General features: G+C 36.4%; 1 protein-coding gene across 7 annotated transcripts in view; it reads left to right on the forward strand.

The window, feature by feature from the left end:
* The window catches only part of MBD5 (methyl-CpG binding domain protein 5), a 195,255-nt gene that overhangs the window by 146,080 nt on the left and 32,506 nt on the right, over positions 1-16,669 (forward strand). For 4 of the 7 annotated variants that reach the window (XM_043488160.1, XM_043488157.1, XM_043488159.1 and 1 more), the window contains 2 exons: positions 884-3,019; positions 15,197-16,222. In XM_043488160.1, coding sequence (XP_043344095.1) covers positions 884-3,019; positions 15,197-16,222 — 3,162 coding nt within the window. The remainder of the gene's footprint in view (positions 1-883; positions 3,020-15,196; positions 16,223-16,669) is intronic. The other 3 variants (XM_043488163.1, XM_043488164.1, XM_043488162.1) reach the window with 2 other exon arrangements.

Here is a 16,669-nt window from a genome sequence, read left to right on the forward strand (position 1 = left end):
GCAATGCACTCTAAAAAGAGAATACTCAATTGGAACCCAATACTGAAGATGGTCGCACTCTGACTAAATTTTGCGTAAGAATTCTATCCTAAGAAAAGAATTGCAATCTTTTACCAGAGTTGGTTGATGAAGCCTGTTTTACAACAATGACTGATTAAGGGTAAAGTAATTGAAGTGTTGCAGTATTACCAACTTGATGTGAAGTTAGCATGTTTGTTTTAACTCCACTGTATTTACTGTTGTTACCACTCCCTTTATAAAAGATTCAGAATCCTGTTTACTTAATTCACAAAAATTAAGACTCTTTTACTGTCACAGTGAAAATGTTGGAATAAGAAAGAGTTTTTGTAGCTGTCTTGTGGAGGTTTATAGAAACATTTATAAGGTAACAGATTTTCTGGTGAAAATGGCAGTTCATTTAAATCATCCAAGAGAATAGTATGCCAGACAGATTACAATTTTCTCTTGTAACTGTATTCTTTAAAAAATTCAAATCCAAATGATAATAACATTATAATTTCCATCTGGGCTGTCAATCTTGATTTTACATATGATAAACATTATTAGAATGACTAATGTCTGTATGTACAGATTCAGAGCCCCATCCTTTCTCAACAGATAGGAGGTAAACAAGCATAATGAGCAGTTATTGAGAACCTTTGGTCAACTAAGGGAGAATAATGTGCATTTTTTTCAGTCAAAATTTATTGTAGAATACAAACCTTTTTTTTTTAAATTGCAGAGTCACTGTTTCTATTTGCAAATTTCTTTTTCCAGATGCCCTTCCTTCCTCATTTTCTCCTTTCCTTCACTTCCTCCACTCGTACACAAAAGGGTTGAGACTACTAACAGATTTTTTTTCTCTCTCTCTCTTTCACATCAGATGCAACTCCAGTAGTACCTTCACGGGCAGCAACTCCAAGATCTATAAGAAATAAGTCGCATGAAGGAATTACAAATTCTGTAATGCCTGAATGTAAGAATCCTTTCAAGTTAATGATTGGATCATCAAACGCCATGGGAAGGCTATATGTACAAGAACTGCCTGGAAGCCAGCAACAAGAACTCCACCCTGTCTACCCCCGGCAGAGATTGGGCAGCAATGAGCATGGACAGAAGTCTCCATTCCGTGGCAGCCATGGAGGTCTGCCCAGCCCCGCATCGTCAGGTTCCCAGATATATGGAGACGGCTCGATCTCGCCAAGGACTGACCCACTTGGAAGCCCTGATGTCTTCACAAGAAATAATCCTGGTTTTCACGGAGCTCCCAATTCTAGTCCTATTCACCTGAATAGGACTCCTCTTTCTCCACCTTCAGTAATGCTACATGGTTCTCCTGTACAGTCATCCTGTGCAATGGCTGGAAGGACTAATATACCTCTTTCCCCAACCTTGACTACAAAGAGTCCAGTAATGAAAAAACCAATGTGTAATTTTTCAACTAATATGGAAATACCACGAGCAATGTTCCACCACAAACCACCCCAAGGCCCACCTCCCCCTCCTCCACCTTCTTGTGCTCTTCAGAAAAAGCCATTAACATCTGAGAAAGATCCACTTGGCATTCTTGACCCTATTCCTAGTAAACCGGTGAATCAGAACCCTGTTATCATTAATCCAACTAGTTTCCATTCAAATGTCCACTCTCAGGTACCTGTGATGAATGTAAGCATGCCTCCTGCTGTTGTTCCTTTGCCAAGTAATCTCCCTTTGCCAACCGTAAAACCTGGTCATATGAATCATGGGAGTCATGTACAAAGAGTTCAGCATTCAGCTTCAACCTCCCTGTCCCCTTCTCCAGTGACATCCCCAGTGCACATGATGGGGACTGGAATTGGAAGGATTGAGGCATCGCCCCAAAGATCACGCTCATCTTCCACATCATCAGAACACGGAAATTTCATGATGCCACCTCTAGGACCCCAGGCCAATTGCAGTGGTATTAAGGTTCCACCCAGGTCACCAAGGTCAACAATAGGGTCCCCAAGGCCATCAATGCCATCAAGCCCTTCTACCAAGTCCGATGGACATCATCAGTTCAAGGATATCCCTAACCCATTAATTGCTGGAATGAGTAATGTACTAAATCCCCCAAGCAGTGCAGCTTTTCCTACTGCATCTGCCGGAAGTGGTTCTGTAAAGAGTCAGCCTGGTTTGCTGGGAATGCCTTTAAATCAGATCTTGAACCAGCACAATGCTGCCTCCTTTCCAGCAAGTAGTTTACTCTCAGCAGCAGCCAAAGCACAGCTAGCAAATCAAAACAAACTTGCTGGTAACAACAGTAGCAGCAGTAGCAATTCTGGAGCTGTTGCTGGCAGTGGCAACACTGAAGGACATAGCACTTTAAACACCATGTTCCCTCCTACTGCCAACATGCTTCTCCCGTCAGGTGAAGGGCAAAGTGGTCGAGCAGCACTAAGAGATAAGCTGATGTCTCAGCAAAAAGACTCATTGCGGAAAAGAAAACAGCCACCTACCACAGTGTTGAGTTTGCTCAGACAGTCTCAAATGGATAGTTCTGCAGTTCCTAAACCTGGACCCGACTTGCTAAGGAAGCAGGGTCAGGGGTCGTTTCCCATCAGTTCAATGTCTCAGTTACTACAGTCTATGAGTTGTCAAAGCTCTCACTTGAGTAGCAATAGTACTCCGGGTTGTGGGGGCTCAAATACTGCTTTGCCTTGCTCTGCTAACCAGCTGCATTTCACAGATCCCAGTATGAACTCCAGTGCTCTTCAGAATTCACTGACGCAGAGCATGCCTTTAAGAGGGGAAGCCGTGCACTGCCACAATGCAAACACTAACTTTGTTCACAGTAACAGCCCAGTCCCAAACCACCACCTTACAGGCTTAATCAATCAGATTCAGGCTAGCGGGAGCTGTGGGATGCTCAGTCAGTCGGGCATGGCTTTAGGAAACTCATTACATCCCAATCCACCTCAGTCAAGAATTGCAACGTCCTCCACTCCAGTGATACCAAACAGCATTGTTAGCAGCTATAATCAAACAAGTTCTGAAGCAGGTATGGTTTTATTAGAAAAAAGTACCCCAAGGTACTAAACTTTTATACGTTTTTTTAAAATTTGTACCAAAATATTTATTATGATAAGAAATGATCCTTTCCCCGATGTGAAATTCTCACCATTTCTTTAGTATTTATAATTTTATTTACAGAATGCTAGGGATTTGTCTCTTAGAAAAAAAAAATAACCACCAAGAGGATTCCGTGTGTTTCCGTTATTCGTTGTCAATCTGTCGTTTTGATTTTCGTTCGGCTTTCAGTTGGTTCAATAACCATTGGACTCTAAACTGCGAAAGAAGCCATAGAAGGCAGGATTTCCTGGTTCATGAGACATGTACTTGGTCAATGCCAATATAAAAGCCGTTTCCCCTAGTTTGTGTTTGTATTCAGGTAAATGAAGCTCACCTTGGAAAATCCAAAAAAGAGGCAAAAATAAATGGATATTTTTTGTTCTTGCTGCTGACCAGAAATAGGTGAATGAATAGGAAGAGTTAACTAGAAGTTGTATGAAGTAGAAAGCTGTCTTCTAATGTGTTTTCTTATCCTAGTTTGCTATACTTTATTACTATTTGTTTGAAAAAATTCAAAAATGGATATTGGCTACTTCCTTTTTTAAAAAGGTAATAATTTAAGTTTTCTAATAAAAAAGGCTTGAAAACCTGATTTCCAGAATTTTTGATCTTGAAATTATTTTGCAGTTTTCTTGTAGAACTAAACCATTATTTTTACCATTGACATTACTGTATCTCATTATCTGCTATTAATGGAGACAGATTTATTTGAAAGTAGACACATTAGAAAGAACTGTATTTTGTTCAGTAGAGTCCTCAGAAATTGTTATAAAAAAAAAAACTGTAAAGAAGCACTACAGAGATAAATTCATGGGGACGTCTGAAAATTTGACCATAAGAATATTAGAAATACCCAGAATCCAACAATAATGATTTGAGAGATTGGTGGGAAATGACAAGGTGGAAATAAAAAGTGAATATAGAGATAGTATTACTCAGATATGAAAACAGTGGGCTTTTAAAACCAGATTGCTACTGGAAGTGAGAAAACTGCTGAGGCTTTTAATAGTAAGCTATTGTGTGGTTATATATAGACCGCGTTATACCACCATGCTAGAAAGGCATTATGACCTACATGTCTTTGTTGTTGATAGTAAAATCAAGTGTTTTCCTTCCTGGTGTCACTACTTATACCTGCCATTCTCCACAACTTCTGTTATGTGTTATGTTTGATGTCAGTATTTAATGAAGAACTGTTCATTGACCTCTTGTGTTAAAAAGAATATAAGGTGAAAAAGATAATTGAAATGATTAGTGCCTTCTTTAGTCTAAGAAATCTCATGAAGCTATTTTTTATGTGTTTAACAGGATACTTATTCCAAAGGGGCTTCCAGCTTCCCAGTGACTCGTATTTCTTTTTAGATAATCTCAAGTAAATGAAAATTTAATCTTATGCATTTAGCAGATTAAAGTTACATAAAGTCAGTAGCTATTTAAAAATACACTATATTTATTAAGCATACCTTCAATCATTTGGATGAGACATTGTTTGTCTCATTGTATTATATTTTTAAATTTTGATACCCCTTACCTCAACTTACTTTGTTTCAGGTCTAAGTTCATATTGCAAAGTGTACGTATTTTATTAATGATGTATATTAATTTATCTATAATGGAAAAGACCGACATTTATTTATGTTCTTGTTTCTTCTGATTGTCAAGTTTAGACTTATTTTATATAGTCTTAGACGTGTATTTTCTTGTTCCATGCCTCTCTGTAAAACATCAGATCTGGATTGCCAGTGCTGGGATTGTTGAAACACATATGTTGAAAATTTATTAATATAAGGAAAGTGTTAGCATATAAATAGCTAAAAGGGATGAGAATAAATGTCTAATAATGATATGGATGTGACCAATCATGTGTAAGAGAAAACATATGCTTGATAAAAGTCTAGGTCAATTAGAATTTTTTAAAGTATTAAACTTAATAAAATTAAATACTAATTAATGTACATAGATCTGATGTGCAGCTGGTAATAAAAATGGGTAGATTTACTAATGTAGCTCTTTTGATGAGCTGATTTATTGAAGAGGTCTCTAATATCATTTTTTTTAGATACACAGTGAACTGTGTCAGCTGAATGTACTGTCGTGATAATTGCTTAGCATCCATCAAATAAACACCAGAGGTGGGCATTTACAATGAGACAGCTGATAACAGACATAAACTCTCCCTTCAAGTTTTGTTAAGTATTCCTAGCATACTAGGAAGACATTAGAAGAAAACACATTTTATTCTTAAAATGTTGCTTTAATTATCCTTGAGTACCTGTGATGTACTAGGTGACTTACCTGTATTATTTCTAAATTTGTGCAGTCTTCCAAAGTATAAGGTGTTCTTGTGCTCATTCTACAGATGGGTAAATTGAGCCTCAGAGAACTTGAGTATCCAAAGTCATACATAATTGAATAAGGATTTGAATTCAGGTTCATCTGATCCTAAAATCCATTTTCCTCCCAGCTGCATAAGTTCTTCATTGGAAGCATCTAGTTGTCAAAAATACTGTTTTCCCTTTCAAATCTTTAAAGATATCCAAAAGACTGTGAATTGAAGCACATCAGCGCATGTTAGAAACCGTGTTTGTAAACTTTTGATGCACTTTTAGACCAAAGTCACTTATTTTGCCTTCTCTTTCTGGACTCTGATATCCTACTATACAATAACTAGGATGTTTGTGTCAATGCAGATAAAATGTCCACAATATCAAAAGAACTAGCCCTCATTTGTGAATTATATTTGGTAACCTTTATGTAAATGATTTTGTATTGCCTCACTCAGATAAGAATGGGTTTCCTAGTGGGTGATGTGTCAGTAGGCCTTTGTAGGAGACACCTGGGCCCATGCCAGCCCTGTCACTCCAGTTCTGATACCACAGTGAGGGTGAGAAACACCTACAGGCGACATGGCCCAAGTCTTCCTTGTGGTAGTGGAGCCTGAACAGAACTCAGATACCTCCTGCTCACCCCAGTGCCTTTTTTCCACTCTGCTAAGCAGCAGCTCAAAAATGTTACATTAAGACTACACTGAAGACCAGAAATCACTCTGAAAACATTTAACTTGATAGGCTATTTATTTTCAAGAACTTCTTTTATAGAGAGTTTTTTATTATAAACAACCCAAATATTCATGTTCTAGGCCTATATGTGAATACCAGTCCATATTTAAAATGTATTATAACTCATATATGAGAATTGAGGGCAAAGATGGTAAAAAAAAAAAAATCAGATAAAAGATACGAAATGCTTAGAAAACACTTCTAAAACTTAGAAGATATCAGGTTTTATTAATTCTATTTGGTGTTTTGAAATTGCCTTTCCACTGAAGCTCTCTGAACGCTTTGCATTGCAGGGTTTACAGGTTTCTAGTACCGTTTTGGCTACGAAATTACAAGTGAAGCTTAATATTTCCATGTAACAGATTTAGAAAATGACCAGTAGGATACTTGGTAACATTTCCTCAAGTTGTAAAAAAAAAAGTTCTGGTGGATCTGGCAACCAAACCCAATCAGTTCCTCAGTCTCAGTCCAAACATTCAAACTGCTGAATGCAGGTATGTTATGAAATCCATCAGTCATATATACATTTAAAGCAACTTTCAGTTTATGAAGTTACATGAATTTCAACATTTAAGTGGTTCCAGCATGTGTCCTGTTGTTTGGTTTAGGGAAGAATTCAAAATCAAGTGCCCTGACAGGCAGATTTCATCAGGGCCATGCCTCCTCAGGCCTCTGACCGCTGCCCACCTGTTTACCACAGAACAAAAACACACATGCCAGTAACTGGGGCCTTTGCAGAGGACCCAGCCTTTCGTGGCCCTGTGGGTTTTCACAATTTTCAAAGAAGCAAAAAGATTTAGACTATTCTGCTAACCAACTTAATAACTGAAGCTTGCCTTCCTCCAAGTGATGAAGTCATTAAATACAATTTTTTCACTTTAAAATGCCTTTTATAGTCTCATTTTTTGGTAATAAACATTTAATCAGCTCTTCTAACCACATGAAAATAAAGTCCTCTGAAGGGGCAGAGTATGAGTTTGTACCAAAAGAGTAAATAATTCAATCATTTCTTTGCCTTAACACTTAAAGATACACATCGACTAACAAGAATATAAATAAACCTGTGAATAAATATATGCTCATGAATATTTATATATATATATATATTTAACTCTGGAAAAGAAAGTGTTTTTTCAGCACAAAATACATTTGATTGAAACTCAGTGCAACCTCTGAACTGGTAGGTATAAGAAACTTAGAGACCACAAAAGCATACTTCAGATATAAACTTGGCTTTTTGTTCTTTTGTTCTCTGTATTTATTTATTCTTAGAACATCCCAGTGAAGAGAGGGAAATTGTCATTCCCTTCATTTGAGGTTATAGTTGCAAAAAGGTTATTGGATAAAAATACTCCAGGTTGGATTATTGTACGTTAGCTCTCTCAGGATATGGGACGTTTGAAGGGAAGTAAGCCTCTTGTTTAATGTAGACTTATATAGAGTGAAAAAAGGCAAAGATTCCTTTAAGGCTGTGACTGAATTAACAATAGTTGCTATTGAAAGTATTTCCACCCAAGTTTTTAAATGCCTAGATTCCTCATCCGATTGATGCACAGACTTCTAGGTTGAAAGTTGCCCTTTGCTCTTGTTTTTTTAACCAAATACCAAAACTATATTAAATTCTTGATTATGTGATAAAATTCTATGTCTATTCTTTTAGATAAATTTTTGCAAAATGAGCCATTTCTTCTTTGCTGTAAGATATTTTTACAACAGACAATGTCTTGCTGTTTAAGAAGGTTTCCTAATATCAGGGTTACACCACTTGCTTTGTTTACATAATCCAGGTTTAATGTTTCCTCTTGTACCAAAAAAGGAATTAAAATGTTTGAATTTAGACATCGAGTCTATGTAATCAAAAGTGATAACAGAACTCATAGTGGTGTGATATGTTTGCTGATTCAATGATCTATTTTGTACCTTTCAAGAAATAAATTGTCCCAGTGTGCAAATTGGGAGAATTTTATTCTATTGCAATACACTAAGCTCACTTATAAAACCACTATAAATCCTTAAGCTCTCAAGGAGATGCCTAAGCTTTATTTACTAAAATCAAGTGGTCTAAAAATATTGAAGTAGCATCTAAAAGTACCCAAATTCTAGGCAGTAAAGTTAACTCTACCAAGATCCAACTCATTAAAAATAATGCTGAAACATAATTCCTACAGTGTCATCAAAACAGATTACATTTCCATATGCATGTAGTACTAAATAAATCAAATCATAAGCTTCTACCTTCTAGGAACTTCTATCAAACAACATTAATGTTAACGAAGGAAAGAGTAGAGTAAAAGTTATTTTCTAAGAATTGTACTTCTGGCAAAGTCAAAGTAACAACTCACCATTTTACAGATTTAGAATGGAACTAGACAGAAGTCTGCAGGTATTACCAAGATAACTCCTGGGGTAGGAGCTAATCCAGGGAAGTTCAGAATCTCTCTCCAAGACCCATGGGTACAGGTATAGGAGAGAGTAGTATTTATATCACAGATGCCCTAGAGCAGGGCTCCTGGACTGCATAACTCCACAGGGATACCTGCCACACTAGTCTGCTAAGTATGCTTCCTGACACACAGTTCCATAGATCATCCCCCACAAAGCTGAGCAACTGAGAGGCCTGATCCTAAAGCAGTGTTTCTCAAACTCTTTTTTTACATCTAATTTCTTTCTAACAAGAAATTAACTTGATTCCATTTCACCAAAGATAAGTTTTTAATGTACAACAAAAATTTCCTGAAAAAACAGTCCATGTGATGCACTCTGCCATTCTATCTCATCCTATCTTATCCTATCTCATTCTATTTTTATGACAGTCATGATCCACTAAAATTATTTCATCACCCACCAACAGAGCATGCCCCAGCATTCACATGTATAAGTTAACAGAATCAGTTTCCACAAAATAATATCATGGCTATGCATTGTACTTTTTTTTCTTTACTATTTCATTTTTCAAAATATACTGATTGAGGTATACAAAATTGATTTTACAGCCTTTAAATAGCTCTCAACACTGTCTTAAAATATTCATGAGGTAGTTAACTCAGTATTTATTGAGCATCTAGTATGTGCTCAGCACTGTTTAGCACTGAAGATAAAATTGTATACAATGGAGGGACACAAAGTTAACTATTAATAACCTAGAAGCTACTTGCTCTGCTCATTAAACAAAATGGGATAAATTCCCAGCTCAATATTGATAGATGGAGCATATTAACTGTTATTGTAGCATACAGAGAGAACAGAAATCCTACCAACCAAGAGAATTAACCTCCTCTCAGCATTTGTTTCCTTACAATAACTATTAAGAAAAATGTGATAAAAAGCATTTGCAAAACAAAAAACCATTGTTACTTGAGAAACTGAAAAATCTCAAGCTTGTTTTTTTTTTCATTTCAACAGCTTTTAGAGTAATCCTATATGTTAATAAAGGAAGCAGAAATGATCAGTAATAAAACACACAATTTTGTCTGACCCCATAAGAATGGCCTCCTCGATCCAGTCATCATCACTCTGACCTCATACTCCAAGGTACAGGCTACATTCCTTCCTTCCACTGGTCTTGCCTCTTCCCTAAGAGGTTGGCCCTGTTGACCGTAGAGGGTATTTTCTCAGATCCTGCCACCGATCCCTCCCCTCTCTTTTTCTAAGTTGTTTTGGTTTTGGATGAAGAACAGACACTAGTTCCTAGGCTTCCTGCCTACTTCTGGCAAGGGAATGCTGGGTGTTTATGTCAACATCCAAGGCACAAGACAGAGATTGGTATATCTTTGTAAATACATGTGGCCATGTCATTACTAAGGCTTGGGAAACTAATGGAAGATCTAGACTGCTCATAAAAATTATCTTTCAATTTTTTAAATCAATAAAGAGGAGAAATTTTTTCTATTTTCATGGGATTGAAAAGTATATTTACTAGACTCACTAGGGCATGATATTTTCTCTTGTCTCTAGAAGCATTCATTTTTATTAAGGATTATCATTGATCCCGTTTGCAATTGAAATACACTTGCCAAAGCAAATGATAAAGATCAGATAGTGAAGGAGTACCTTCTATATGATTTATTTCTTAGGTTCTTGAATTTTGTGGCTAAAAATCAGTATTTGGGCTTATCAATTTAGAAAAGGTTCTGTAGCATGAAGCTATATTTATCAAAATTGGGACTGTAGGCCGAACTGGTGTTATGGCATTTTTTAATTATTTTTATTTGAAAGATAATTGCTTTACAATATCGTGTTGGTTTCTGCCATACACCAACATGAGTCAGCCATAGGTACATATGTCCCCTCCCTCTTGAACCTCCCTCCCACCTCCCACCCCTTCCCACCCCTCTAGGTTGTCACAGAGCCCCAGCTGGAGTTCCTGAGTCATGCAGCAAATTCTCATTATAATATTTTAAAAACACCTGTTGGTCAATTGGAATGAGCCTTATGCCCTCTGTGTGCACATACAAAGACATGTGCAACAGTATTAATACCTAAGGGCCAACTGTGAAAGAGTTTAGCCTAATATGAACAATGACTTTTCTCAGAGTATTAGTGACAAGAGAAAAAAAATCTAAAGGGGTAGACACTACCTTTGTTTTGAAAAGCAATTTTTAAAAAATGAGATGAAACATCTCAAGAATGAAATTCAGTAACAGGAAAAATATCCTTTAAAAAATCCTGAAAAGAAATTACTGATGCTATTTCTGTATATACACTCATATAAAGACACACACACATTATATATTATATGTGTGTGTGAAGAATACAGTTTACATCTGGAAATCTTCCCCACAGGAAAAACTCCCACTGGTGTTTCCTAATTGTACTGGACTATCTCAATCTCTGATTGGGTGTCTAGGAATATGATCTCACACCAGGGATGTTTGTTTGGGTAGATTTCTAGTCTTAATTTCTTACTTCTTTAAAAGTAACAGAAACAATGAGAAAAAGAAGTTATGCCAGTTTGTGGTGCTGCTGGCTGGTGTGAAATAAAAATTCTTTCCAATTAAAGGACTTCTCCAGCTTGCTAACTTGTTCCAAGCTCCCAGCTGCCTTTTAGTTATTTAACTGCTAAATGTTCGGTGAATAGTTTGCTTTTTTAAAAACTCAAAAACAAAACAAAACAAAAAAAAAACCATCTCCTTCATTAGATTAAGCACAAAACAGCTGCTCCCACCAAAAAAAATTAGCTTTGAGAAAACATTTTTCCCCACATGCTTCAACAGATGATAGTTTTTTATGCAGAGATAAGTAGTAAGTTCACCAGAAAAGGCCTATTCAAGATTAAGTAGTTCAAAAATAAGCAATTTCCAGTTTTCTTCCCAGCTATAAAAATTGACGGAATCCTCTTTCAGTGACCTCAAGCAATAATGAGTAACTATAAGAATTCAGAGTACTTTGGGATGGACCTCTTCCTCTGTAAGATTATTTTAATTCTCCAGCATACCTGGGAGTCTTATAAAGTAAATTGACATCTTCCAACCATCTCCTTTCCAGCAGCCTTTATCTCCTGGCACTGGACCAGGAGATAAAGAGTCAGTTTTCACAATACAAGAGTCACAATACATGATACAAGAGTCAGTTTTCACTTTCTCTACAAATGGGTGGTATTCTCTCCACATACACACTTGCCACATACAGAGAGCAAGTGATCTGATTTCTTAGAAGTTGAATGCATGTTTCACAATCTTAATAGATTGATTCAACCAACATTTTTTGAATGCCAACCATGTGTTAGAGACTCTTAGGGCTTGGAAATACAGAGGGAAATAAGTAATCTTTTATTTTAATGGTTTAGAAAGATGATTTTCAGTACCTTCACTGCTTGTCTAAGGCAGCAGGTTTAACCAGGGTTGGGAGGGCTGGGGTGGGTAGAAAAGCAGCGTACAATATTTTCAGTCATATTCTTTTGTTTTGAGGATATATAGGATTCTTATTACCCTCCATACACTTTATTACCTCCTTGTCTATTTTAAAAATTACTTTGCTTCCACTTAGAAGCCCAGTCTGTCTCCTTTTCCCCTCCCAAATCCCAGATCAAAGGTTACCACTTGCTTAGTTTTTCCCAACACCTTCAGTTTTACAATTGTCCCCTTGTTATATACCTGCTGTAGTTCCTAGCATATTGCCTTGTAGTTATACTAACTTTATGAAAAGAGCTTTAAGATTTCCTGGTTCATAATAAGCTCTCAATACATATTTATCTGAGACAGACAGGTAGATCTGTGTGTTTGTCACATTGTCTAAGTTCTGCTATCCTGAAAGAACAGGCAGGGTGTTGTGGTATTGTTGTTATTTGTCAGTATCATCATTTTTACCCTTTTGTTCAGCAGAGTATACTTGATTGTTGAATTGGTGTGTTGAAAACTAGGGAAAATAAAAAATACGCCTTGATCCACATATTACCCTTAAGAAGCTTGTGATACTCACCACCTTCTATTTGTAATGCAAAAATATACCCAGAATAACTGTATTTTCTTTATTGTAATTCCTCAAGAATATTTAGATGGAGAACTTTTAGAATAATGTCCCCAAATGACTACTTTCATAAATCCTAAAAATGGATGTTTCTCTTTCACAAAATAAAGATAAAAGAGTAATAACCTCTAAGGAAATCCTTCATCTACAAAGCTTTGTCATATACACACTAGACTATTTTGGAAATATACTCTTGACTGTGATTAGAGGAATGGTGATCTGTATATTTAAATATGTCATTGTTATTTAGCAGATAGGGGAAAAAGCCATAGATAGTGATTAGTAAATAAGACTTTTTATTAGCTTGTTCAAAAAAATGGTTTCCAAATGCAAATAAAGCAAAATACCTGTTTATGGAAAATGGCAGCATGATTTACAGAGTACTGAAATGTTTAAGGTGTTACTGTTTTTTATCACAGATCTGAATTAATATTTAAAGATTTGTATACCCTATGCCTACCTCAGCATCTTATCTCCTTTAAATGCAACAGTGAGAGCTTTAAAAAAATAAATAAATAAAGTAGACCACAACACCTAGAATGCTTACAAAGTCATGCTATAGAGATCTATGTGTTGGATATGCTCTTTTTATACTTACTACTGTTACCACATCATCACAACTAACTTTAGCTACTAATGTCAATAACGATGACAATGGTAGCTCCTTTTATTTGTATACTTTTACATATTGCAAGCCTTTCACTTACCCGTCTTTGATGCTCACAACGATCATGCCAGTAAATTTCCTTAGAAAAATTCAAAGGTAGGAAACTTTCATATACAGGAAGATGTCCATCCCCATGTTATATATAATAATGAGAAAAATCAAAATATGAATGCCAAACTTTATCAGATAGTTCAATAAATATCATCAGTCCATATGCTACATGGTTAAAAGTATTCATATAGAGTCTATATTTCAAAAAGGAAAAAGCCTTGTGTTATTCTGGTAGGAGAAATAAGTAAAATATATCATTGTATTTGTACTTCTATTACAACTATGGAAACATTTCTGTGTATTTGGACAAGGCCTCAATGGTAACATAGTCATATATAAAGTTTGTTGTGATGGCATAGCACAGCAGTAAAATGTTTGAATTATTTTAGATTTTCAGTAACACTGTATTGTTCATTATAACATACATGTTTAATACTTTAATAAATGTATGTGGTTATAATAATTAATATTTGCTAAATGTATGTATTATTATAAAACAATGCATTTCTTTAGGGTAAGACATTTTCCAAAAGATGCTTGTAGGTTCCTTGTCAACAGAATGTGACTCTCACCCTCCCCACACCCGCCTTGTGCATCTGGATCACCAGGGGTGCTTTCAAAGAATGCCAGTGCCCAGGCTGTCCCCCAGGAGATGAGTTCTCTACTGCTCTTGGTTGGGGCCCAGACGTGGGTTGGTTTTTGGCTTGTTTTGCGCAGCTTGGATTGGTAACAACAAAAACAATTATAACACACACCTCTAATTTTATTATTAAATTCCTTGAATTTTCATCTTTAGCATGCATAAGACTTTCACAATTAAGAATACTATTTGGATGAAGACTGGTCTTTTTAAGGGATCATGAGTATAAAGTATCTTTATGCTATTAGAATGACAAAGATTTAAAAATAATGATAAAACACAGTGTTGTTTATAGAAATATAAATGGAATGCATATTGATCAGCTACACTGGAGGGCAGTCTGACAATGTGTATCCAGAGCTTTAAAAAATACATAAACCTTTTGTCCCTGGAACTCTACTTTTAAGAATTTTTCCTTAGAAAACAACTGAACGTATTAGCAAAGATGAGTAAATAAGAATGTTTATCATAGAGTGTTGTTTAAAATAGTAAAAGATTGTAAACTGTCAAAATATCCACAAATATGGATTGAATAAATTATGGTATATCCATACATGATACTAGTAAAATAGATCTATAGTTAGCATAAAAGAATAATAACAATGTATTGATAAATGAAAAGTTATAAAACAATATGATTTCTGTTTTTGTTAAAAATATATGTAACATATATATGTGTGTGTGTGTCTGCATATGTAATACATACATACAGGTGGAAAAACCCCAGAAAACTATACACTAAAATATTAATAGCTATATCTACATAGGTACTTTTTATTTTGTTTTGTATTCTCATGCATATTCTATTTGTTTTTTTCCCTTAAAAGAAAATACTAGTAATATAAAGACCAAAAACTTTTTTTTTAATGTAAAAATATATTCTGGAAAATGAAGCCTTGTTACTTTTTTCTACCCAAATATATGGACTACAACACAGCTTCCCCCATTTTCACTTTGTCTGGCTGTGAAAAACAATATACTTGACAGAACAGCTATTTCTCAAAGTGCTAAACTTCTCCAGCATATTTATGTTCAAAGTAGATTAAGAAGTATGAAGTGGAACTTGTTTCATTAACATGTCAGATCATCTCTAATTACAATCTGGTTAGCCTCTACAAAGATGGCATGTAATATATTCATCAAAATGTATCTCAATGTATTTTTATAGAGAAGTCTTCCTTAACCTCTGTAATTAATAAGTGGGTTTTTTCCCCTTTCTTTCAGGCGGTTCAGGACCATCCTCCTCCATAGCCATAGCTGGCATCAACCACCCTGCCATCACAAAGACAACATCTGTTCTTCAAGACGGCGTCATAGTCACCACCGCAGCTGGAAACCCACTGCAGAGTCAGCTGCCCATTGGGAGTGATTTTCCTTTTGTTGGCCAGGAGCACGCACTTCATTTTCCATCCAACAGCACTTCAAACAACCATCTTCCACACCCCTTGAACCCCAGCCTCCTCAGTTCTCTACCTATCTCTTTGCCAGTGAATCAACAGCATCTCCTAAACCAGAATCTATTAAATATCCTCCAGCCTTCAGCAGGAGAAGGCAAGTCTGAGATCAACCTCCACCCTTTAGGTTTTCTCAACCCGAATGTAAACGCTGCTTTAGCTTTTCTCTCCGGTGACATGGATGGGCAGGTATTACAGCCTGTTCACTTTCAACTCTTAGCAGCCCTGCTTCAGAACCAAGCCCACGCAGCTGCCATGCTTCCCCTGCCATCTTTCAATCTGGCCATCTCAGATCTTTTGCAACAGCAAAATACCCCCTTACCCTCATTAACACAGATGACAGCCCCACCAGACCATTTGCCAAGCAATCAGTCAGAGAACAGCCGAGCTGAGACCCTTTTAACCAACCCCCTGGGGAACCCTTTACCAAGCTTTACAGGCAGTGACACTACTTTTAACCCCCTCTTCCTCCCAGCTGTCACTGGGGCCTCAGGATTAATGGCCTTGAATCCCCAGCTGTTGGGAGGTGTCCTGAACTCGGCATCGGCCAACACCGCTAATCATCCAGAGGTTTCCATAGCAACTTCTTCCCAGGCAACCACTACCACAACCACTACATCATCAGCAGTGGCAGCACTGACTGTCTCAACACTTGGTGGGACAGCAGTGGTGTCAATGGCAGAAACATTGCTGAATATATCTAATAATGCTGGGAATACACCTGGTCCAGCTAAACTCAACAGTAACTCTGTGGTGCCACAGCTACTTAACCCTCTACTGGGGACAGGTCTGCTTGGTAAGTTAAATTTTTTCACACATTTTTACAAAAGAAACGTTTTTCTAATTCTATTTTCTCCTTTAAAAAAAAAAACCTCCATTTTGTCACACTATTTTTAAAAATGTTTTTGTTATGTCACAGCTTGCTTAAGGAAGAACTAAATATAATAACACCCACACACAACCATAGTTATACAAACATGAAAATGACTTTTTCCTTTTCCCCTATTCTAGAAATATTAAATGTCATTTTAATCTGCTTTCTCTTCTAATTCTGATGCCACCTAAACCTAACCTACTCATCATTCTCTTAAGCCAAGTAGTGTCTTATTTTTCAAATAACTAAAGCACAGGTACACCTTAAAAATAACATTGATTTGAATTTTCGTTGATGTGGCATCACAGGGTTGGTATGAGCAGCTGCACTGTGGATGAAAACAGTTTGAGGAAGTGCTTTTCCAGGGGA

The sequence above is a fragment of the Cervus canadensis genome, chromosome 15, assembly GCF_019320065.1.
Source record: "Cervus canadensis isolate Bull #8, Minnesota chromosome 15, ASM1932006v1, whole genome shotgun sequence".
Lineage (NCBI taxonomy): Eukaryota > Metazoa > Chordata > Mammalia > Artiodactyla > Cervidae > Cervus > Cervus canadensis.